We start from the raw sequence: 22,932 nt of genomic DNA, 5'->3' as shown, positions 1-22,932 counted from the left end.
GAAAAGAGAGAAAAGGAAACTTGACCTTGACCTCAGGAGTACAGCTTGACCCCATTGCTACTGGAAGATTTATGGAACTGCTTTTCCTGTTCCCATAATACCTTCCTTATATTTAAAGAAAGTTTTAGCAGCCAAATCACATGACCCCACAGTAGACGGGGGCTTAGCCTAATAAGCGCCACACATGATTTTTATTCTTTTGGGGAAAAAATGGGGCACAGGCTTCCTGGTAGGCAGCCAGTGAGTGAAGTCAGGCGGAATTTGCCTTCACTTGTTTATAATCAGCTTTGTCCCTTTATTGATGCCACCTCAGCCATACACTGTTGCCACCGTCTCGCCACTTACTGTCGTAAAGCTAAGCAGGGAAAATAAACTGAGGCCACAGTAGTTTACAGAAGTGTCTTGGCGAGATTTGGCTGGTCATTTGAAGTGGTTTTGCTTTTTCTGTGGGTAGGAGATGAACTCAGAGCTACGTGTTGTTTTGTATATAGGGATCATTATTTTTAGACCAGCAGCAGGTCTTAGCCTCTGCACATAATCCTCTCAGACAGAGCCACATGAGGCATCAAGGTTTGCATGAAGTGTCTGCGGAGCTCAGTCATGGGTGTCAAGTATAACTTGAGTTTTGGAAATATGGATGCTTAACGCACTGAATTATGTGATAATTTAAAGCTCAATGACATGTTTGTCTGTGTCAGCTTCTTGTTTCAGGCATGGCAGATTTGTGATAAAAGCTTTGTATAAAACCAGATCCCAGCTTACATAATTCTTAGTACGTTGGTGTTCTCTGTGTCAAGCAAGGGAGGTAGGAGGCTGTGCTATTAACTGTGGCCAGAGCGTCACTGGGTTTGGAGTGTGCGTGTATTGCAGACAGGAATCTGCATGTTCTCAGTAGCCAGGGACAGTGCATATAGAGGGAATCTCAGTACATGACAGTGCATATAGAAGGAATCTATATTTAGATTTAAATTGTGAAAAACACCAGCTGAACTGCGTGCTTGTGGTGCTGCCAGTGAGAAGGTTTGCCGAGGATGTCATCCCTCGGCTATACATAGCAAACTCAAAGCTCCTTACAGAGAAACCTCTTACCAGTCACTTTCCACAAATGGTGCATATACCTAAAGGTACTTAGTGAAAATCCTTGAGAGGTATTTAATGCAAAAGCAGTTAGTCTCTCTGGTGTTTTTCAGAGGCAGCCACACACCACTAGCAGGGAGAGGTGCAGGGCAGCTACAGCACAGCACTTGGGCCAGTTACTTGTTTTGTCTCAGTCAGGCTCTGCCACCCCAAGACCTTGCCAGGATGTGTGACATGGGGGGGCTTGACAACCTGATTGCCAACACAGCCTATCTGCAGGCAAGGAAGAGTGGAGATGGAGACACCAAGGAGATGCAAAAGAGACGTAAGAGCCTCTCACTGCCCAAGATTGATCAATGCACCGAGGTTAGACAGTCCATTGTTGCTGATTATGACAGCATCTGTGAGCAGCAGCCCATCGGCAAGAAGTTCTTCAGAGACTTCTTAGAGACAGTGCCAGAATATTTGGTAGCTAGGGACTTCCTGGATGAGGTGTCAAACTGGGAACTGGCAGAGGACAATGTCAAGAGCAGTACCATGGAAAACATGATCACCAATTTTCTTAAGACAGGCTCCAAAAACTATCTGGCTTTTATGAGCTCTGATGTGGCGAGCAAATGCCAGGCAGCTACTGCAAAAGACTATGAGAATGTCATGCAGCTGGCGAAGGAGGAAACCAAACTCTTCCTTAAAGACAAGCCCTTCCAGGACTTTCAGACCAGCCCCTTCTATGACAAATTCCTCCAATGGAAAGTTTTTGAGAAGCAGCCGGTAACTGAGAAATACTTCTATGAGTTCCGAGTGCTGGGCAAAGGTGGCTTTGGAGAGGTAAGAGGTGTACTTTTAAGGATGTGGGTCATCCCTCTCCTTTCAAGACCAGCAGGTGGGTTTGCAAAGAGGAACTTGGCAATGGGTTAAGAAATGGTCTAAGGTTTTGCAAAACTTGGTCCTTCAGATTGTCTGTTACTCAGAAATTAGGCTGGGTTTGTTATCTACACTGTGACAAAGGATTCAGATGCCTGTTGGCAAAGAGTTAAGATTTTTATATTATGTATCTATGTTAGTAAAAAAGCAGGCTTCTTTACAAAAGCTTGTATGACTGTCCGTATAGTTAATTATCAGTCTGCTCCTTGGCACTGTTTTAGCCTGTGCTACATCACGCGCTCCTAGGTAATTCCTAGGTGCAGTTTAGGGAATAGCATAGATCAGGATCTGTTCCCAAAACACAGTATGAATGGGGCTACCTTTTTTTGAGATGGAAGAGAGTTTAGCTATGCAGATGTAAGCTGTATATCCCACTTACTCTCATGGTCAGAGAATGGGTCCATGTTCATATTATTTTCTAATACATACCTACTAATGGTGTCCTCAAGAACTTTGCATAAGGTCCACCGTATACTAGTCTGGAACAGAACAGACTGTATACTTGCTTTTTGCTTATTTTCTCTGCTAAAATACTCTGCCATGGAAGTTAGCATCAGCAGCTACAAATAGGCATCTGTGATTGCCCAGTTCCTGCCTATTACTGCCCTTGATATTCCAGTCTGTATGTGTAAAATTCCTTCATTACCTTTCCTTGTGTATCTTGCTTCTCTAGGTTTGTGCCATCCAGGTGAAAAACACTGGCAAGATGTATGCCTGCAAGAAACTGGATAAGAAAAGGCTGAAAAAGAAAGGTGGAGAGAAGATGGCGCTACTGGAGAAAGAGATCCTGGAGAAGGTCAACAGCCCTTTCATAGTCACACTAGCTTATGCCTATGAGAGCAAAACCCATCTGTGTCTTGTCATGAGCCTCATGAATGGAGGGGATTTGAAGTATCACATCTACAATGTGGGAGAAAGGGGTTTGGAAATGAACAGGGTCATCTATTACTCAGCTCAGATCACCTGTGGGATTCTGCATCTCCATTCCATCAAGATTGTGTACCGGGACATGAAACCAGAAAATGTCCTCCTGGATGATAACGGTAATTGCAGACTGTCTGATCTTGGATTGGCAGTGCAAGTCAAAGAGGGAAAAAGCATCACTCAGAGGGTGAGTATAAATTCACTGAACATGGGAAGTGGGAAGGGAAGCTGTTCTATTTCTAATACATTATGACTCCAAGACTTAATTCCCTGGGATTTGTTCTTTGCTAAAGACCTTACGTGGTCATTTCATTCTAAGAGACGGGTGGTAAGAAGATTTGGTTAATTAACTCTCTAGGCACTATATGTAGGTAGTAAAATAACTTGTCTTACACAGAAACGGTAAAATCAACTTGACCTGTTGTTTCTTTTAAGATAAACTCTTGAACCAGTTATTTTAGAGATGCTAACGCAGATGTCTTGTGCAGTAGAGCATAGTCAGGGATTGAACCAATTACTTGTTTGTTTAATGAGCAGAAGTCAAAGATATGACTCTTTCTGTGTTCATTTTTTGCTCCTAGAAGAATGCAGTTTCTTCCAGGTTACTCTTAAGTGGTGCTACGGGTTGTATTGCAGGTGTTCATGATGCTGCACGATAAACCATTGCCAGCCTTCCTCCCGCCACAGACTGATTCCTAAAAAAGTTAGCAGACTTAATCTCAGTTTGCTAATGTACATGCCTCTGTGTGTGCTTAGGAAGAAGGGGATAGGAGACCACCTGGGTTTTCCTGCGTGAATTAGACTGTGCAGCACTTCAGTTGTGCCTCTGGTCATCCCAAACCAACCCAGATTTGTCATAATGTCACGAGGTTTACACAAGAAGGATGTATTCAGGTAGCTTAGCTATGAATTAAAGATCTATATAATGAGTGAATGTGTCTGAAATACACTAAGAATATGAAGAAACAGAAGCAACATTATAAACTGATCTAACTGCCTTATGTTAAGTTCCCCCAGTCTTTCAAGCTACTTTGTAGAAATTCAGTAGAGGAGAGAGGACCTGCTGGTAACCTTTTGTATCGTGCTTGAAGTACACACATCTTTTGACATTGTTACTTAATACAGTAATTTGTCATTTGAAGGATGCATTTTTTTCCTGGCAATATAAAAAGTTTGTAGTATGAGTGTTTTTAGTTCTCAGTGAAAGAAAATATGGAAACTGGTGGTTTTTTAGATAGGAAATAATTCTAAAATGAGACTACATGGTGTTTTAGATGTGAAAATACAGTTTCTATGAAAGCTAAGGCAGGTTTTTGTATAGAACTTGTGAAATGAGAATAATGTTTTGTTTGTGAAGGTGGATTTTTGATCAGTGAACTCAAAGCTATTAACTTTACTGTGCTTTGCAAGTTATGGATGCATGTAGTTATGATGATCAGGAAAAAATCCAAGGGCAGTTTTTACTACTTGTAGCTCTGTGCGGTTTAGCAGAAGAAAAAAAAGACAAACAAAATGAAAGAGTGTATTTAGAAACGTCTAACCACTTCTGTTGGTATTAGGGTAGAATCTCAAAGCAGTACTGGACAAGGCAGTTATTCCTCCTCACTTTCTATGACAGTCATCAAGTTGTTATAATGATGTTTCTTCTGTTGTTGTCCACTGTTTTTAGAAGCACTAATCACTGTTAGGTGGGTGCTTTTATTAGAGCAAAAACTGCAATGTATATACTACACAATTGTAGTGTGTTACAAGGAATTTTTGGTAAAGGCACTTTTATTCATTCAGGAAATTGAAATAGGAGAAGGAAGAAAATGAAGATTTTTTTTTTTTTTTCTGTATTATAACTATGAAGGAGTTAAATGAATAATAATTGCCAGTATTATTTTGCATTTCTATAAACTAAACCTGTTTGAGTCATTTGATAGCTACTAGTGAAAATCATTATATAAGAGCTAGATATGACTATTATTTATAGTAATGTCATACACAGGAAAACCTAAAAACACCTTTACAAAATTTGTTGCATTAAGCTTCACCATGTATCACTGTAATAAAATGAAAATGGTGCTGTTAAAGTATTTTTAGTTGACTAATCACAGTTACATTGTGACTTAAAATTGGCAGAAAGTTTATATCATAGCATGCTTTTTGAGTATGACTAGTAAATTATTATCTCTCTAAAAAAATCTTGAGAGAAGATATTTGTATAGATGTGGGGGTTTTTTTCACTCAAAAAGATATATGGCTCCAAGACAGATGTATTAAATTAATCAGTTGCACCATTTTGTGGACACAGTTTTATAAAGGGAACTTTATAAGCTACAGCAGAAAATATATTTCTCCGGGCCAAATCTCTATTGTCCTGTGTATCTGAGTGAAGTGCTGAACGTCATAACGCTGGTTCTAGATTTTGGATGATGGTCTGAACTGACAATTTAAGGCTTATAATTTTCAGTCACTAATTATAGGGAAAATACTACTGAACTATAACATAAAACGTTCCAATTTAATTTTATTTTCCCATTTGCAAAGAATTGTACTGTTTTGATAGATGTTGTAATGCATTGAACTTTATTCATATCTCCAGCAGTTCTGACTTTAAAGCCTTGAAACCCTCTTTTATGACCTGGTTCTTTAATATCATACTTAAAATACTGTTCTAATGCAATACGAGAAGAATGCCTAACTTTGCTTTAATCATATTCATAAGTTATTCTACTGCCTGAAAGTAATTAACTAATGTCCCTAGTACCAAATGAAAACATGGTTCAACTGTCTGGTACAGTTAATGGTCATATATTTCAGCTGTTAAGATAAATTGTACTTAGCCAGTCTTACATATAGTACAAAGAATTAAGATAGTATATTTGTATACTATCAAATAGTATACAATAGTATAGTATATACTAACAAATAGTATATTTGTTAAATTTAAGGTAGAAATAATTTTTAAAATTGCATCTATTGTAAGGTGATATATTTTTAAAAAATCTTCTGCTGTATAATGAAAGCTTGTGAGCTCGAGTTGTTTGATCTTTCATTTCATTTCTTGTTTTTCATCTTAGAAATATCAGTAGCAGCAACTGTTGAATTCCTTGTTTTGCTAAAGTACTGTTTCAGAGGAAAAAATGTAATATGCAGTTCTGGGTCATATTTTAACAGTTTACTCCACAGATTTCTACAATGCAAGCTACCCTTGTATTCAGTAAAGCTACTGTTATTATGAGATTGTATTCATTCTGAGTATGAAGATTCTATTTTAGTCTCATACTCTTAAATGAAGCAGCAGAATAGTGCCTTTTTAAAACTAGAGCACTTTCCTCCAAATTGTTTTCTGTAGGTGTGAACTAAATAGATGCTAAAGATAAAGTAAAATAATAAAAGATTTTTCAACAACCATCTAAAAATCTCTCTCAGCGATTTAGGTTTTCCTTCCTGAGTGCTAATCTTTTCATGATCTCTCTAGTTCTTCAGGTGTTAAGTGGGTCTTCCTTGTGAATAAGCAAAATAACATAGAAAACTCTTCTGTACCTCTTCTATATCAGGAGGGACCAAGTAAACAAATGCGGAGTAGTCATCTGATCTTAGGCATCTGCTTAAAAATTGTTTGTCTCCATGGATTTGACTGTAACTACGCTGGTATGAAAATGTCTCTTAACACCCTATACACACCATAGAAATACAGCATCGTGAAACAAAGTAGCAGTTTTCCAACTTTTTTCCTATGTCTCTTTTTTGCTGTGTATTGTTAAGTAGAAATATCATGTGATGACTTCCATCGTTCCTCATACAGGGTTGAATAGTATGCAATATATGGATTTATCTGTGTATTTTTTATTAGAGATTGCAAAACATACATTATTTGGATGCATTCTGAAAGTTTTGTGCACCACTTGTGAGTGTACAAGCCATGAAAGAGAAATTTGCTCCGCTTTCAAAGCGTCAGAAAAATTCCTAGCTTCTCACGTATGAATAAATGCGCATCACCCATACATCAGCTGGAGGATCCATAAGTCCCTTTTGTAAATCTTGTTAGGTGATTAGGTTATCACATGGCACAAGTGATAAGCTAGTTAATGACTTCCTGTTTTAGACATTTTCCAAGTTTTTAGTGAAGATTTTTATGTATCTATGTTTACGTACTGTTTACCAGTCAAACATTATTTTCTTCGTGGATGAAATGTTTGTTTTAATTTTAGATGGGTAGCTTTAACATGGTCTTCATATAAAGTAATGTGTGTTTATGTTGCAGAAAAAGCATTGTGCAGCTGGTGATTAATACTTACGTAAATTGAAGAAGTAGTCTTGGTATCCTTTAAGTATTGTCATTACATATACTCCTTTTGAGAAATATTTAGTGTACTCTCTACCAATTGTCTGTAACTATTATATATATAAAAAAACCCTACTTTCTGAAACAACGCTCCTTACAAATGTCTAGGAAGAGCTGGATACCCAGCCTTAGTTTTCTCCCTTTCCTTTCAATTGCTAAAGCAAGTAGAAACATCTGGGTTTCCATGTGAGTTTTATTTTGAACATATATAAGCAGCTGTAAGTAATTGGTATGGCAATAATTACAGAGTTTAGAAAACTTTAGTTTCACTAAGGTGTGCTTATTTGTATTTGTGAAATGCTACCTGGCTTTAGACTGGAGAAATAAATAATAAAGTACACAAGTTTGAACAATAACAGTCTCGGAAATAAATAGAAGGCAATTGAAAGCTACTTTAAATGTATTTTTTGTTCGTGAAACAAACATGGATTATATGGGATCTTCTTGTGATGTGTACATGTACCTGTACAGTCTACCTAGAATGGGTATATGCACTCTTAGTCAAGAGTTCTTACTGACATCACTGGAAATAGAAATAAACTCTTTGCCAGTGATAATATAATTATTCAGGACTTCAGGAAATATCATCATGACTTCTCGTACAAATGTGCCTGTAGCATCTCTTCTGATGTGTTGATCATACCATGCATAAACTAGATCGTATCTTAAAATTATGCCTTTTTAAATGTTAATGTTCTCTTTGGCTTATATAATTGAAATAGGCAACAAGGAGGAACCTAGAGCCCACAAAGATGGCTTTTGCGTAGGCAAAATGTTTTGTCTAGTTATGTACTTGATTGATTCTGGAACTAGTTCTTTTTGCATATGACAGAAATGGGGAGCCTCCATCCCAAGTTTCTCCTCTTGAACAGTTTGAGTTGGCATCCTTTTTCTTGAAGTCTCTGCAACTTTTTCTCATACAACTCAAAATTCACCTGTTGTATGGAAGTGAAATGCTCCTACCCTTACACAAAAGAGTAACAGTATTTAATTTCCTGGTTGTGAGAAAAGTGAGTATGTTCTTCTGTTTAGTATCCTCATATCCTCTGCATATCGAAATATAGAGGACTTAGTTCCATTTTTCCAGAAATCAGTGCGTATTTGCTGTTTACTTCAGGGAGAATTTTCTGCCCTTACTGGGTATGGCTTTTGTGCACAGCAACTGTTGCATCTAAGTTATGAAGTACTTTTGTGCAGATGCATGTGAGCCAGAGAGCTTAAATATTGACATAATAACTGTGAGAAAATAAGACAAACATATTTTTGTAGTATTTATAAAAGTGCATTCATACCTTCAGAGGTTTCAGGCTGCTTCATAGTTTTCCTGAGCTATGTTTTATATATTTGAAGGACATCATAATATTTTTATAGGAAAAACATGTTTTGGTTAAAATCTTACTCAAAATGTCCTTTTGCCCTCCTGTATGTTTGTTTATTATAAGATCCTATTTCTTAGGAAAACAGAAGGAAATCTATTTAGATGTTCCTGAAACTTGCGGTTTAATTTCAAGGCAGTGGAGAAGCAGGAGGAAGGTTCAGACTTGTGAAATAAAAAATAACTCAGCAAGCTATTCCACAGTTGACCTGTGGTCATTATCACATGGCATTCCTATTGGGTAAGATTCTGTAAAAATTTATTCTTCTTTTGCACTTTTAAAAATCATAGCCCATCATTTGTTTGGGATTGGAGTGACTTGCTGCTATTTTACAGTTTCAAAATCACCATTTTGCTTATACATTTTTGAGTATGACACGTAAAATTGATTATGTTTTACTAGGAGAACTTTGTTCTTAAAAATTTTGATCATCACAATTGTTATGAAGTGCGTTGTCATGACAAGTATTGCAGATTTTTTTAGTCTCTGAAACACATACTTTACAGAGTGCAGCCTTATCCATTATGAATGCCATGATCATGAGAGTAAAGGGAGCAAAAATGAATGAATGGGGTCATTCTGCCTCCTGCAGTTTTGGAGATGGCAGAAAGGATACTGTAGTTGTCTAAAATTATGAGAATGCAATGTGGCCCAAGAAATGCTTTTCCTTCACAGGGTGTGCCACTCATGAGACACGTTTTTCTGTCTGGGAAAAGACATTAGAGTCCTTTAAGATGTATAGCATCATGTCTCTTTGCATGACTTGTAACCTTGTTCTTCTTTCAGTTTGATCTGACAGTTAATAAATGCTATAGCACGCTCTATAAAAAAGTAAAAAAGCAAGAGATAAGGTTCCTTATGATGTTCCTAGAATTGGTAGAAAGCTTAATTAAGCTCTTTGAACATGAAAAATGCTATGTAAGTGCTAAATACTACTGTTTAGTCCCTTTGTCTCTTGAGGCTCATTATTTATTATAAAAAATAATACACATTCTGCAAGGATCTTTTGGGTAAATCATCTAGTGGGCTACTTGGTTCAACATTGTCAAAGATGTTTTTATTTTATTGGGTAAGAAATGCAACATTTGGCTGACAACGTAATTCTTTGAACTGTTGATTTGACAGCTTTGACCAGAAGCAGTATTGCAGGAGCTGTAAGCTACGGGATGCTGAGGAATGTAGCGCTTCTGTTCTTATTGGACCACGTGTGACATTCCACTTGCTGTCATGAGTAGTTTCAGTTAACAAACATATAATGACTTTTTTTTATGACGACACTGCTGAAATTACAGACACAAGCAAGTGAAAACTGTGGGCTTGGTTTTGCTCGTTGTTCAAGTCTAAAATCCACTAGTGAAGGGTAGCAGGTTCAGAATCCATGGAGGTGGTTCTGAAGACAATGTGCAGTTAAGCTGCAGGACTTTTTTGTAAAAGATCTTGGATGATCTAGGAATTTATCTAGGTTTAGGGGGAGAGTAGACAATTGATGGAAGAAACCTTTGTTGAGAGAAACCATTCCTGTCTCTGGAAGCCATTGAACTGCAAACAGTTGGAGCCTAGGAAAGTCTTAGAGAAGTATCAGTGTGTGTACCAGGTTCCTACAGTCTTCCCCATGCATCCCGTTTTTGGCCAATAGTAAACTGGCCATATGGCTCTTCGGTCTAATGCGGCCAGTACGCGTCTTCCTGGTTTTACATGTAAAAGAATTGTACCTCCAACATTAGTCATAATCCCAAAAGAGAAAGTGGATGAAATCCCATGGATTTCAGTGATAGACAGATAGACAGTAATTCGCGCAGCTTAACCTAGAGGGGCTGTACCTACGCTGGAGCCTTCTCAGGACACCCTGCAGTCCTGTTCCCTCCGTCACACTGGCACTGAACACAGAATTTCTATTTGAGGCTCCCTTTTTGAGAAAGCCACCTACACGTTGTGCTATGATACTGCATTTGCATTCATTATGAAGAGCTTCATAAAATATATACAGAGCTAAGTACATGGAGAATTTTCTCCCTTATTAATAGTTTATGGAACATTCTGTAGTCATTAAATAATGAAACCATAAACATCTCTGAAGTGAAGTATTATTCCCGCATGATATATGGGAAATAGTAATGAGAAATTTAAAGGGAAATTAAACAGGAAGACTAGAGAACCCTGATGATTCTTGAATTCTCATTGTGTGGTTATTAGTCTGTACCCAGTGTTCTGCTTGTCCTACATGCTCGATCCCCATAACATCTGATTGCTTCAGTGTTTATGAATGCAGATTTCTTCTGATGACACTCACCAAGGCGGGGATGTTGGCACGTTCTGTCTCCAGTAGGGATGTGAGGCAAAGACGGTGCTTTACGTGTGATCACCCAGAGAGAAAGCGGAGAGATGCTCTAGAGTCCAAAGTTAAAACTGGTGCCCAGTCGCTGAACCCTCCTTCCTTAAGCCATTTATCCCTTTGATTTTCAGGTATCGTGAATATAAACTGAAAATCATGCTGTAACTGTGTCTCTTTCTCTTCCCAAGTGTCAGCACAGAGGCAGACTGCCCTTACTGTCACAGAAGTGGCTTTCTCTTTCATTTGTGCAACTTCCTTGATTTCAATGACTACTGATGTCCAGGTTTAAAAGAATAAAAACCGATGGTGGATTTTTTTAACTACTCCAGTTAATGGGTTTGAACCTAGAGGCAATTTTGTTTCCTTTTTTTCTAATACAGCAGAAATTTGGTTTGTCCCTTTTGTGCTTTTATCTGTGTGGGGTTTTTTTAAGGCAGACAGCTTTCCCTGTTAACATTATGTCCCTGTGTTAAAATGAAGAAAACTTTGGTCTTGAATTTTGTGTAAGTATGCGGCATTCAGTAGCCCCTAAGCTCCTATACGGTCTTTGTCATTGTCTTTTCCTGGTACTCTGAACAGTGTTCCTTGTGTTGCCCATCAATTTATGGTTGGCCATCCCATCATAAAATCCTTCCCTTTGCTAAACATTAACAATATGCCAAAATCTTTGTTCTGTGAGACTTCTCAAGGGTGCCTTTTGTCCAAGTTAAATTTTATTTTATAAGATTGCTGCCTATTCACTTGATAACTGGCTGCTTGTTACTTTATGAAGGTGTGGTGAGAAAATGTGGAGGAACTGCAATTCTGTGTGACTCATTTAAATCATGCTCCATTCCTCCTCACAGTGGCACTTGGGAGAAAAATGAAGATTGTAAAATGAGTGACAGAGGCAGATTAGCTGTTCCTCTCTACATCTAGGGCCCATTAGCTTGTGTGCAGAGAAGTTTTCCGTGGTCTGTTCCTGCATTCCTGCAGGGTCTATTAAGGCCATTGCTGAAGGAGTGGAGGAACAGCTGGACAAGAGAACAAAGCAGGCAGTGGCACCCCTTGGAGGAAGGAAGGACTGAGCCCCAGGAAACAGCTGATGGAGCTAAACTCAGCTTGTTTTTTTTCCTCTGTTCAACAGTTCTTGTGCCATGGCAAACAAAAGATAGACATTCTGATTTGCTTTACTGTTTGGTTTGTGATATCAATTGAGTTTATTTTGCAGAGATCTGTGGGAAAAGGTAGAGAGATCTAAATCCCATATCTCCTCATTTGTCTGTTTCTGTGCTGATGAAAGCTCCAGAGAGTTCTGTTTCTTTCTCACCAGCGTCTGCTGGAAGCTGGGATAATGGTGGTGTTCAAGGGGCTTTCCCTTGTCGGGACAGCAATCGGAATAGGATGCGTGAGCGTACTTGCACAGTGGGCCTCGCTCTGCTCAGAGCTGTGCTGTGCCAAGTACCCGTTGACTGTACTGGGAACTGAGTGCACTTAGTGCTTCTCAGGATCACATCTTGTATTATTAAAAGTTTATAATTATGTGACCTTTTAAAAATTCATGCAGGATCACATTTCACAAAAGAAACATTTGTATACTTTCAGATGAGTCATTTCTACTATGCCCTGTCAAACCACACTCGGAGCAGCAATTCCACTTGATAGAACTGCTTCACTAATGTATCCAAGGACAACACTTGGTCATTACGTTTTAGAGGATTATTGGAAAATTGTTTTTTGGGTTGCTCTCAAGATAGAGGAATAAAGGGAGAAGCAGATCTGTTAACCCTTTTTAAAAGGAAGTCAATTAAAATTTAATTGACTGAAATTAGATGACTATTTTTGTATTTCAAATAGCACATGCAAATAAGGCATCCTGCTCATCATCGCAAAAGACTGTTAGATGGAGAGCAAGCAAAAAATAGCTTGTGTTGCACTGACTTCACTGACTATGCTTCAGAAAGTCGTGTGCCCCTGCATTAACATATGATTTCTGCCTTCTGTAAAAAAGTTGGGATAATATAACGTTCATTGGCTCCTTTGTAATTTTTTTTTCCTATTTTTTTTTTATTGTATCCCATTAGACACTTCCAGGTCAGTGAAGGGGTAATTGCATGTGGTTTTGTGTCTCTGTAAGATCACTTGAGCGCTTGACACATATGTTTAAATAGTTCCTGGTCTTATCAGGAATCCTACAGGAAAGAAAAAAATTGTGTGCTCGGTCTTAAATCTCAGTCAAAACCCAGTGCATGTCCTAGAAGTGTAGAGCTGACAACAAAGGAATTCAGCTTTCTGACTGGGGAATGTTTTTGGTTTTTATTTTCCCCATTTCCATTAAAAGAGTGAAATTTATCTATGTAAAATGAGCTCTAGTAAGAAAAAGTGTTTTTCAGTTAATACACAGCTTCTGAATTTACTTACAAATTGTATTGACTGAAAACAACTACAAAATTGTACGAACGTAATGATTTTGTGTGTGACAGACATACCAGTAACTCATACTTAAAGTATACATTCTGAGGCATGGTCAGATAATTCTAATCCAATTAAATATTCAGTACCAGCCCATAGAAAATAGACCCCTTCTCAAAAGTAGCTTATTTATCTTTTTTGTGATATCTTTTAATTCCTTTACTTTCTGTCCTTTTTTTTTCCTTTTTACATTTGAGTACAGTTTACAGTATATTTACTTACTACTTGGCCTGCTGACAGTAATTTGACTCATTACTCTAATTCACTTTTGCTTTGGGAATCAGTGGATGCATTTTCCACCTAATATGCTTTTTTTTTTTTTTGCTGCTCAAATCTCACTACTGCTAGTGAGAGTTGTACAGTTTAAAAACTCCTTTCACTAAGCTACTGTTTTACCTGCTTAAATAAACCTTTCCTGACTCACTGAGGCTGCCTTTCACGTTGCTGCAGGATCTCTCTTCCCTGAAACATGATCTGATTTCTGGCATTTTGTTCTCCATAATGATTAGTGCGGGGATGTTAGGTTTTAGCTTCCCTCTAATGCTATCTACTTCCTAAAGACAAAATTAAATCTTCGATTGAAATATGTATGTTCTTCCAGTACCAGGGGTTGAATAATTCCTTTTTTTTGGTGTTCCCTAATACAGCAAATGCTTATAGCTTTATCATCTTTCTTCCCAAATGATTTTGCCAAAGCTCCACATATGTAGAAATAGGTGGAAAAGACTAAAATATGAGCTCTTTCCTTCCTTTCCTCAAATTCCTGTTTTCATAAATATTGCAGAGATTTATGTATTTCTTCCCCCTTAAACATCACTGCTGACTAATTGTGAAATGTGCTTGTTTCTGCTATAAAATGGTAGTATTTAAGAGGGTTTTGAGTCTCAGGGGTTATGAGATGAGGTTTAGATTCCTGCTTCTCAGCCTGTTCCTTCATAATGAATCATAGGAAAGCTTCAGGATAAAGAGAGATTTGGTTTAAGATCAGGTATGAGTTTTGATAAAATTCCATGAGAAAAACAGCTCCCACAGTCCTGAATTGGAATGGTTTGACATAGCAGAGGAACAACCCTAGACTTCTCTCAGGTTGAGCTGGATCTGCTCAATAACAGCTCAAAAGATTTCCGTGCTACTAATATACAATTTTGAAGTTTAATTCTTGTTCACAGTAACCCCATCCACAGTGTTTCGCTTAGGTCTCAAGGAGGCTGTTGTTGGTCCATCTCTATTTTCTAATAAATTACGGTCAAGCAGTCTTTTTGGTCTGCTATTATGGTCTTGTTTTCTCTGTTCTTGGGAAACATGAGTGTCATGTCAAAGCGTAGTGTTTTGTATGGTGTGACTTGCTGAAGGTCATGTGGAAAGTGCACATGGAAGTGACTGAAGTGACTTGACAACTGTTTCTTTTGAAAAAAGCAACTATGGAAGAAAGAGCACAACTGGAAGAGAGGCAGTCTGAAAGGAGCTGCCTTGAGAGACGTTTATGATCGCAGAATTCTGGCTTTTCCAGGTCAGATTTATCCAGTTCCCGTATGATGATGCTCAGTTGCAGCAAAGTAATGTCTTATCAGGACTGTACTGTGCTGTCAGGGTACATTTTGATGATGATATGACTCATCAGTTCTTCAAGGCATTAGTGCCCCAGCTTCATCTCGGTGAAAATAAGAATGTTTATTGCTTCCCAGAAAGGGGAAAAAAAAGACAAAAAATATTCCAGAAGCCTATTTAGTGTCTGTGTTCACTGACCTGCAGTGAGCTCTGTGTGCTTGCTTTTGTACCAAACTTTCTCTGCTGCTTTGAATCCCTCTTCTCCCTTCCAGGTTTCATAATCTTCTGAGGCCAGATGGATCTGGGTTTTGTGGTCTGTATTTGAGTGCTTGTCCCTCTTTCTGAATTCAGCAGTAATCGTACATAAACATGTAGTACTGTCAGGGTATCTCTCAATATTAACTTTTACTTGGAGAAATTCAATGCAAACAGTACAAATTACCTGTGGGATGATGTCAGCTGCTGCGCTGCCCGTACGGCTCCTCTGTACTTTTGTGGGTTTAGTGAGGGAGGCAGCAATTAGCTTTTAACCTTTTCTTTTGCTTTCAGCCTGGCTGGTATTTTTGTTCTCACCTCATTTCTGTTTTTCAGCCAAATGGAAGATTTTTCTCTGTATCCCTAAAAGTAAAAAAAAAAAAGTACAAAGAGGGAAAACAAACTGGATTTAATTTTCTGTCCATTAGGCTTATGTTGTAATTGATGCTAAGACGTTCCCTCTTGCACACGTTGTTTACAGTAGAGTATATGCCATAATGTGTACTGGCTGAGCTAAAGTTCATAGGGAGACCTGACTCAGATATACTGTGCCTAATGTTGCAAAAATTAGAGGAGTTACCAAAACCCCGTAAAATAAAATTCATTTGTTAATCTGTGCTTTTTACAAATATCATTTGCCCAAACGAGGTCTAGTTTTAATTACCTTTTTATAACTGTTTTGCTTTAGAGTGAAACTCTGTCACTACTTGTGTTCTGGTAGCAGTAATGATGACCATCTTGAATAATCTTTAGTAGAATTTTGCCCGAACATAATTTTTCATTTTAAATTGTAGTACTACTAATATATCAGTCCCAGTATTTCAAAAAGATATAAAAGGGGTTCAAGCAACTTCTGACATAGTTATCACCATTAGCTGAATCTGGTAAGTATATAAGATGTAGCATGAGATGCAGCAGGAACCGGTGGGTCAGCTGAAGGAATGCTGTTTCGATGGAAATCTCGCGTCCTTAGTCACGTAACAGTGCAGCAGAGTGTATAGAGAGGCTGACCTCCTCTCTTCCCTCCCAGGTGGATCAGCACCTGAGAGAGAGAGGCAGCAGGAGCTATTTTGAACACTGCGCATTCTGTCCCCCGATAGGAATGTGCCGGGCCTGGTCTGGGAGGGAAGCAGGCAGATTCCCCTCTCAAAGAGTAGTCACTTCTCTTGGAGAAGGGTCCTTTAGTGCTGTATATAGTAGCAGTCTTTATCCAGAGAGCTTTTTTCAGTTAGGAGATACAAAGTTGTTCTTTCACCTGAATGCATTTAATCTACTAATTATAATTTTCATAGGTTTACTTTCTTACAATGGTTTTAAGAGTTTTTCTTGGCCCTTGATGGTAGTACTTCCTTCCAAAAAACAACTGGGAGTGCAGCTCAGGTACCAGCTTGATGAGAATTTTCTCATTGGCAGCGGACCCCTACGTTGGACCAGTTATGATCACTGAATAGGGAGGGAATCAGTGATTGTTTGTCTGATTTTTGTCTTTTTTTAATCTTTTCAAATTGATGTTGTGTTTACAGGACAAAGCTAACAATGCTATCTTCAACAGGAAAAAAATTAATGTACAAGAAGAAAGCAAGTTAAGCATTTAAAAAGAAACCACTTTTAGGTGGAAATTGCACAGACATTTCACCTTTTGAAGAGCATATTTAAGACAGTTTTCCCATATGCTAAGACATTTAAAGACAGATAGAGTCCATGTGCTAAAACAGAGTTATACCTCAGACTTTCTTGATGAAAAAAATACATCAATTATACAGAGTTTCTAGATACAAAATATATCAATCATATTACTAATATTTTTGAAGAGTTATAGACTAGTCTGTTAAATTGTATGTATTTCATTACTGACATTGAATAGTAAATCTGTCTGTATGTTTGCAATAGGCTGGGACAAATGGTTATATGGCTCCAGAAATCCTGAAGGAAGAAGATTACAGCTATCCTGTGGACTGGTTTGCTATGGGATGTAGTATTTATGAGATGGTTGCTGGGCGAACACCATTCAAGGATTTCAAAGAAAAGGTCGGTAAGGATGAGGTTAAAAGAAGAACTCTGGAAGATGAGGTGAAATTTGAACATGCCAAGTTTACAGAGGAAGCAAAAGATATTTGCCGACTGTTTTTGGCTAAGAAAACAGAGAATCGTTTAGGAAGCAGGTATGCCTTACTTCTCAAACTCAGTAAAAGCCAGATTAAAGCTGCAAACAATATTATTATTTTACATATTACAAAAAATGAGGTTAGATCTTGATTCTACAGTGTACTGAGTTTTCCCTTTCACCTCTAAGAAGAGAGAGGTAGAAAGTTTTGAAGATAATATGGAAATAAGGAATTTTGTTGCAATAACGTGATTGCCTGTCCTCACCCCAGACTACTCATAGGACTTCCCTTTTAGATATTTTGTGGGGTTAGACTGTATATAGTTTTGGGAGAAGGGAGCAGCCCATTTCTCTTGCATTTTCTTTCCTAAAGGTAAAGGATATGCTAGCGCAGACTGAATGCACAATCTGAGGCTGTATCACTTACTGGAATGAAGTGGGCAAAAATCCAAATCTGCAGTGTGGCTTCTCTTCCCTGCAGATATCTAACTTCCAAGGCTGTGTCATTGGCTTCTTACTGAAGAGACCTTAACCCCTCCGCTTTACTCCAGTGCTTTAAAAAAATCTTGTAGAGGTTCTGGTCTTCCTGACTCATCCCAGGGAGAAAAGGGAGGAAAAGAATTTTGGGCACAAATCCTTTTAAAGCAAAATATTTTTTTGGGGACTTCAGAGATGACTTTGGGTTGATGAAGGCTAATGGATGTGTTCCTGACATAGCAATTTCAAGCAACTGTTTAACAAGAAGAAAATCGGAAATATAAGCGTTGTAATATTTAACTTGTAATATCTCTGATCTCTCTAATATGTGTGTGTATAGAAATAATTTAGTACATTTCTAATGAGACAAATTGGGGATCTACATTTGCGATACAGACAAGAGAAATACAATAAAAATGTAAAAACCAAAATAGGAAACTGATAGTACACGTCTTTAGAATGCACCATGATTTGAATCACTTATGGATACAAAGGTATGTATCGGGTGCTTTTCAAATCTAAAAGTGGAATAGACACAGGGACTTAATGAAAATGCACAGATAGTTTTCTAAATTTATATTTCCTAACAACATGGAACAGTTTTGAAAATGTTAGCCATGCATTTGCCTGAAAAAATTAACTTCAGTGAAAGGTAATATATCATTAATATATATTCTTATTATTCCAGTGCTAAATGAAGACAACTACTCTTTGTGCCTGATGAGTTTTCACAATAATTCTGCAAGGCTGCAGAAAAAAAATATTTTCAACAGCACAGAGAGTATGTTTGATTAAAAAACAAGTGTGTTATTTTTAATACGTTTAAAGAGCTTATTTTAAAAATAAATTTAATACAAAAACTTTTAGAGCATTCTACCTTACAAGTCAGCATACTTTGCAGACATTGTCTTACAGCATTTTGTGAAGTAAACAAATTTCAGAGTAGGGGAAAATGAAATCTAGAGATTCTAAGTGACTTGGTCAAGTTCATTCAGCAAGTCTGAAGCGAAACCAGCAACAGACTATTCACTTACTGTAACCACATTCTCTTTGCCAAGGGAATCATTTGCAATCATTCTGTCTGCTTACTGTTACATTATTTCTCAGCAATAGGAGAAATGTACACAGGTAATTATTTTTAATTTTCTACTATTTAAGATAGTCTTATGTGCTGTACTTGGAGAAGGAAAACGATAGGATGTATACCATGTCTGGGCATGATACAGAATAAAAGCCCGCATGTACCTCTTAAACAGGGTGATACTATTCAGGACAGCTCATCCGTATGTAAAGATTAATGCTGTAATTCTACTAAGGACAGCAAGACCTTGGGTTATCTACATAAGTGCCTGTTGCATAAGTTAAAGCTGCTCAAGGACAGCTTTACTTTGTACACCTGGCCTTTTAAAATACTCCACTCATTTATTGAGGACTCAATGTCACTGGATAACTCAGGAAAGATGTAAAACTTTCTCCGCTCAGGCTTTTTGGGAATGACATCTCAAATCCCAAATCTGTAAAGTGACTTTTTTATTATTTTTTAATGGAATAATACAAAATTGATGGAGTTCAGGTGAGTTCATTTGCTCTTTCCGTTTAAGTTACATAAACATGCAGTTTACGCAGGAAGAGCTCAAGTTCATCTCCAGCTAGTTGGAAGATGCCTCAGTTGGTTCCAGTAGATGGCGTTCCTGTAGCTTTAGGTTTTTAAACTTTTTATTGTTTTGACAGTGTCAGAAAATACATCAGGAGGAGAAACACTGCAGCAATCCATTCTGGAGCCTTCACCAGCTTCTAGTACTTTTAGTTAATGTTACAGAAAGGGAAAGCAAAATACAAGTGAAAGTTTGTGAGTCCATCTACCCAGTAGGATTGTTGGCACTACTAGCTCACTAGTGTCCCAGGACACTAATTAATTTGAGCAGCAAGTCTAATGCACTTCAAGCTAACAGTGAATGTAAATAAATCACATCAAGCTTGAGGGCTGCTCAAGTGCTTGGTTATCACTGAATAGCTAGTTAAGTTAGGAGATGATTTTGCAAGACTGAGTATATACAGAGGTCATCACCCCATTGGCTTAATTTATACATTCGTAATTGTGTTCATATGGCTCCTTTGGGTTGAAAACATTGTTCTTTCATTGCCCAGGGTGCCTGGATGGCAGCATCTGTTGTTCTTCAGGCCGTGATTTAGCATCCTGGTCATGGTGTTGTGCAGTGGTTAGCAGCTGGTGGTGACCTGCTCAGAAGAATCAGGCAGCAGAGGCACAAAATGCCAGTTTTCTAAGAAGAGAGCTGAAATGGGCAGCTGGTAGTTTCATCTCAACTGTGCCAGGTAGCACCAAGGCAGGCTAGAAACATGGCAGGACAGCATCTGAAGAACTGGCAGGAGAGGCGGGCTGTAGGAGCTGTTCTGCACACATGGTATAAGGTCTTAAAAAAGGAAGATTTTCTATAGTAACACCAAGCTGCTTCTTCTATATGGTGCTTCTACACATTTGCAAAGATAAAAAGACTTGTTAAAGGTTTGCATTGCATTTTGTTCATCAAACATTGTTTAGAAATACATAAGGGCTTAAACTTTGCTAATATATGATTTTTTAAGGAAGTGGGAAAAGAAAAAAAGCAACAAGTTAGCAACTACTATTTTCCGAGGCCAAAAACCAGACAAATTTGGGTTTTCTACATCACTGTTTTCAAGACAAATGTATCCATAAATACATTAAAAAAAATGCATAGGTGGAGAAAATACAGTGGTCCTCTCTTCTTTCACTAGAATTCAAAACTCAGACTTTGCATGCCTTGATGCTAGAGGCCCAGCTCAAAAGGTATGGTCCTTGGTCAGGCTTTAACGAGCACAGATTTGAAGGGCAGGTTATTCTTAAAATCAGAATATCCTACAAGTCCTCTCTATGGGTCTGCAATGAAACAATTCATTGTTTCTTTTATAGCAAAAGTTCTCCTTGAGGTCTGTAGTTGCTTTCCTTAAGATGTATTTAAAATATGTATTTACAATTATTTTAGTCCCTTCTGGCTTCTGTTCTTGGGTTTTAACAGTATTAATAAAGGGCTGTGTTTGTAACAGTGGTGCATTTTGCTAATGTTGTAATTTGTGAATCTCTTGCTTTAAATCTTTGTTCATTTATGAGTAGTTCATTTGAAGGAGCGGACTCACTAAAACTGTGAACATAACTGAGTTTTATCATGTAAATATATAGCTGCTTTGAATTAAGATAAAACCAGAAATGTCATTTGTCACCAGTTTCCTATCCAGACTGTTGTTCCTCCAAGTCAATCCCTAGGTATATTAACTCAATGTACCCCAGTCTAGAGTTTAATAGATATTCTTATCCTAGTAAATATAGACCCAACTGTTGGACTTCCATTGTTGGACAGTAAATCCAATACTGCCCCTCCCCTTCCTGCTGTATCTTCAGTTCTGGTTAAAGCATGTCTTTGGGTATGGGTGTCTCGGTGCGCTGCCAGGAGCAGCGCTGCAGCTCTTGCCTGGCTCCTTGCCCAGACTAATTTACCCTGAGAGGTAAAGTAATGAATAATGGGATTGAGATGTTTTCTGCTTCTCAGCTTTGCTTATATTGTGCAATGCAGTGGGTCTTGGTTATGAAAAAAGGAATTGCCTTGCATTGTGTGTATATATGTATTTCTCCTTACTTTAAAATACTCTCATGTATACAACACGAAGACACACTTGAGAGCAAAACATCCTACCAATTAACAAACTTTTGCTTTGTTGCAGAAATGAAAATGATGACCCAAGAAAACATAGTTTCTTCAAAACAATAAATTTCCACAGGCTAGAGGCAAACCTTATCGACCCTCCGTTTGTGCCAGATCCATCAGTTGTCTATGCCAAAGATGTTGCAGACATTGCTGACTTCTCTGAAATACGAGGAATTGAGTTTGATGACAAAGATAAGAAGTTCTTCAAAAAGTTCGCGACAGGTGCTGTCCCTATAGCCTGGCAGGAAGAAATTATTGAAACAGGACTGTTTGAAGAACTGAATGATCCTAACAGAGTAGATTCCGGCGGATACGCAAATGGAGGTGAAGCTAAGTCAGGCGTTTGTTTGTTGTTGTAAATATCACATCATTAACAAAAAGTGTAGAAACCACCTCAGAACTTCCCATATTCTGACACTGTTTCAGAAACTCAGTGCGACTGTAAGAAGAACCCATCAGTGTAATATGACACTGACAGGCTATGTAGGACCACCAGCTGTGTAAACTATATTATTTTCCATTGCTCTAGCAAAGGAGATAATATTTTTGTTTTATTGGAGATTTATCAAGATGAAGAACCATATTTCTCTAAGAAACATAGAATGATAGAAATTCTGAAATACAAAAAGCAATAATAGAGTGAAGAGGCAACACCTTTTGAAAATGACTGATTACCATTTTGAATACAATCATTTGTTGGTTCTCTTTAAATTTTCTTGTTATTTCTACTAACATTTCCTCTTTGTTCTACAGTTTCCAGGAAAGATTTTTTTTAATTTTCAAGTAATATCTCAGTTAGACAATGGAGCTCATACACCATGTCAAACTTGGAATTTTATTGGTTAGCCAGTCTGTCTGTTGTTTTCTTAATTTCTCTTAGTTTTTGAATGGTTTGATTGTAATATGTTCAAATTGTCATAAAATGTAAAAGAAGGCTCTACATATCATCAGGAAATAGGACCGACAGGATCAAACTCTTTTCAGAGTTGATTTTAACAAAGTGAAGATAAGATTGCATCAAATGAATTTAATAAAGCATTTATTTATTATTATTAAGTGTATTCTTTTAAGTTATAATACCATATACAAAGAAAATGTATTTATAAATTATTTTTGACAATCAGTTTTAAACTTTTTAAAGTTTCCCGATCATTTCTCTGTATTTCTGTGATAAATTAAGCTACAAATAGACCAAAGCAATCTGTAAATGGCTTTTTATAAGACATTTATTTCAATGCAATATAAATTTTAATTCAATAGTTGCAAAATACATTATACTATTAAGTGCTGTAATGCTGGAAAGGGCATATGTGCAAGTTGACACCATCTTCAAATGTTCATTGATTCTCATTCAAATTTTGATGTGTTTTATTTTTCAATTTTATGACAAC

At 37.6% G+C, this 22,932-nt stretch overlaps 1 protein-coding gene across 1 annotated transcript; it reads left to right on the top strand.

Annotated features, from left to right (window-relative positions):
* Nucleotides 1–1,155: 1,155 nt before the first annotated feature.
* Nucleotides 1,156–22,592, top strand: GRK7 (G protein-coupled receptor kinase 7). Its single transcript, XM_074154182.1, has 4 exons — nt 1,156–1,905; nt 2,675–3,112; nt 17,111–17,382; nt 21,558–22,592. The coding sequence occupies exons 1-4, from the start codon at nt 1,156–1,158 to the stop codon at nt 21,898–21,900; spliced, it is 1,803 nt and encodes a 600-aa protein (XP_074010283.1). The 3' UTR covers nt 21,901–22,592.
* Nucleotides 22,593–22,932: the final 340 nt, after the last annotated feature.

Source organism: Numenius arquata, chromosome 9, assembly GCF_964106895.1.
Source record: "Numenius arquata chromosome 9, bNumArq3.hap1.1, whole genome shotgun sequence".
Taxonomy (NCBI): Eukaryota; Metazoa; Chordata; class Aves; order Charadriiformes; family Scolopacidae; genus Numenius; species Numenius arquata.
The sequence above is the reverse complement of the archived record's forward strand: the minus strand, read 5'-3'. Positions and strand labels throughout refer to the sequence as shown.

What these genes read in the sequence shown, in the direction of transcription:
- GRK7 (XM_074154182.1), top strand. Translation starts at nt 1,156, where the DNA reads ATGCAAAAGCAGTTAGTCTCTCTGGTGTTTTTCAGAGGCAGCCACACA. An exon ending in GCAAAGGTGGCTTTGGAGAG is followed by an intron (nt 1,906 to 2,674) that starts GTAAGAGGTGTA and finishes TTGCTTCTCTAG; the next exon opens with GTTTGTGCCATCCAGGTGAA. An exon ending in GAAAAAGCATCACTCAGAGG is followed by an intron (nt 3,113 to 17,110) that starts GTGAGTATAAAT and finishes TGTTTGCAATAG; the next exon opens with GCTGGGACAAATGGTTATAT.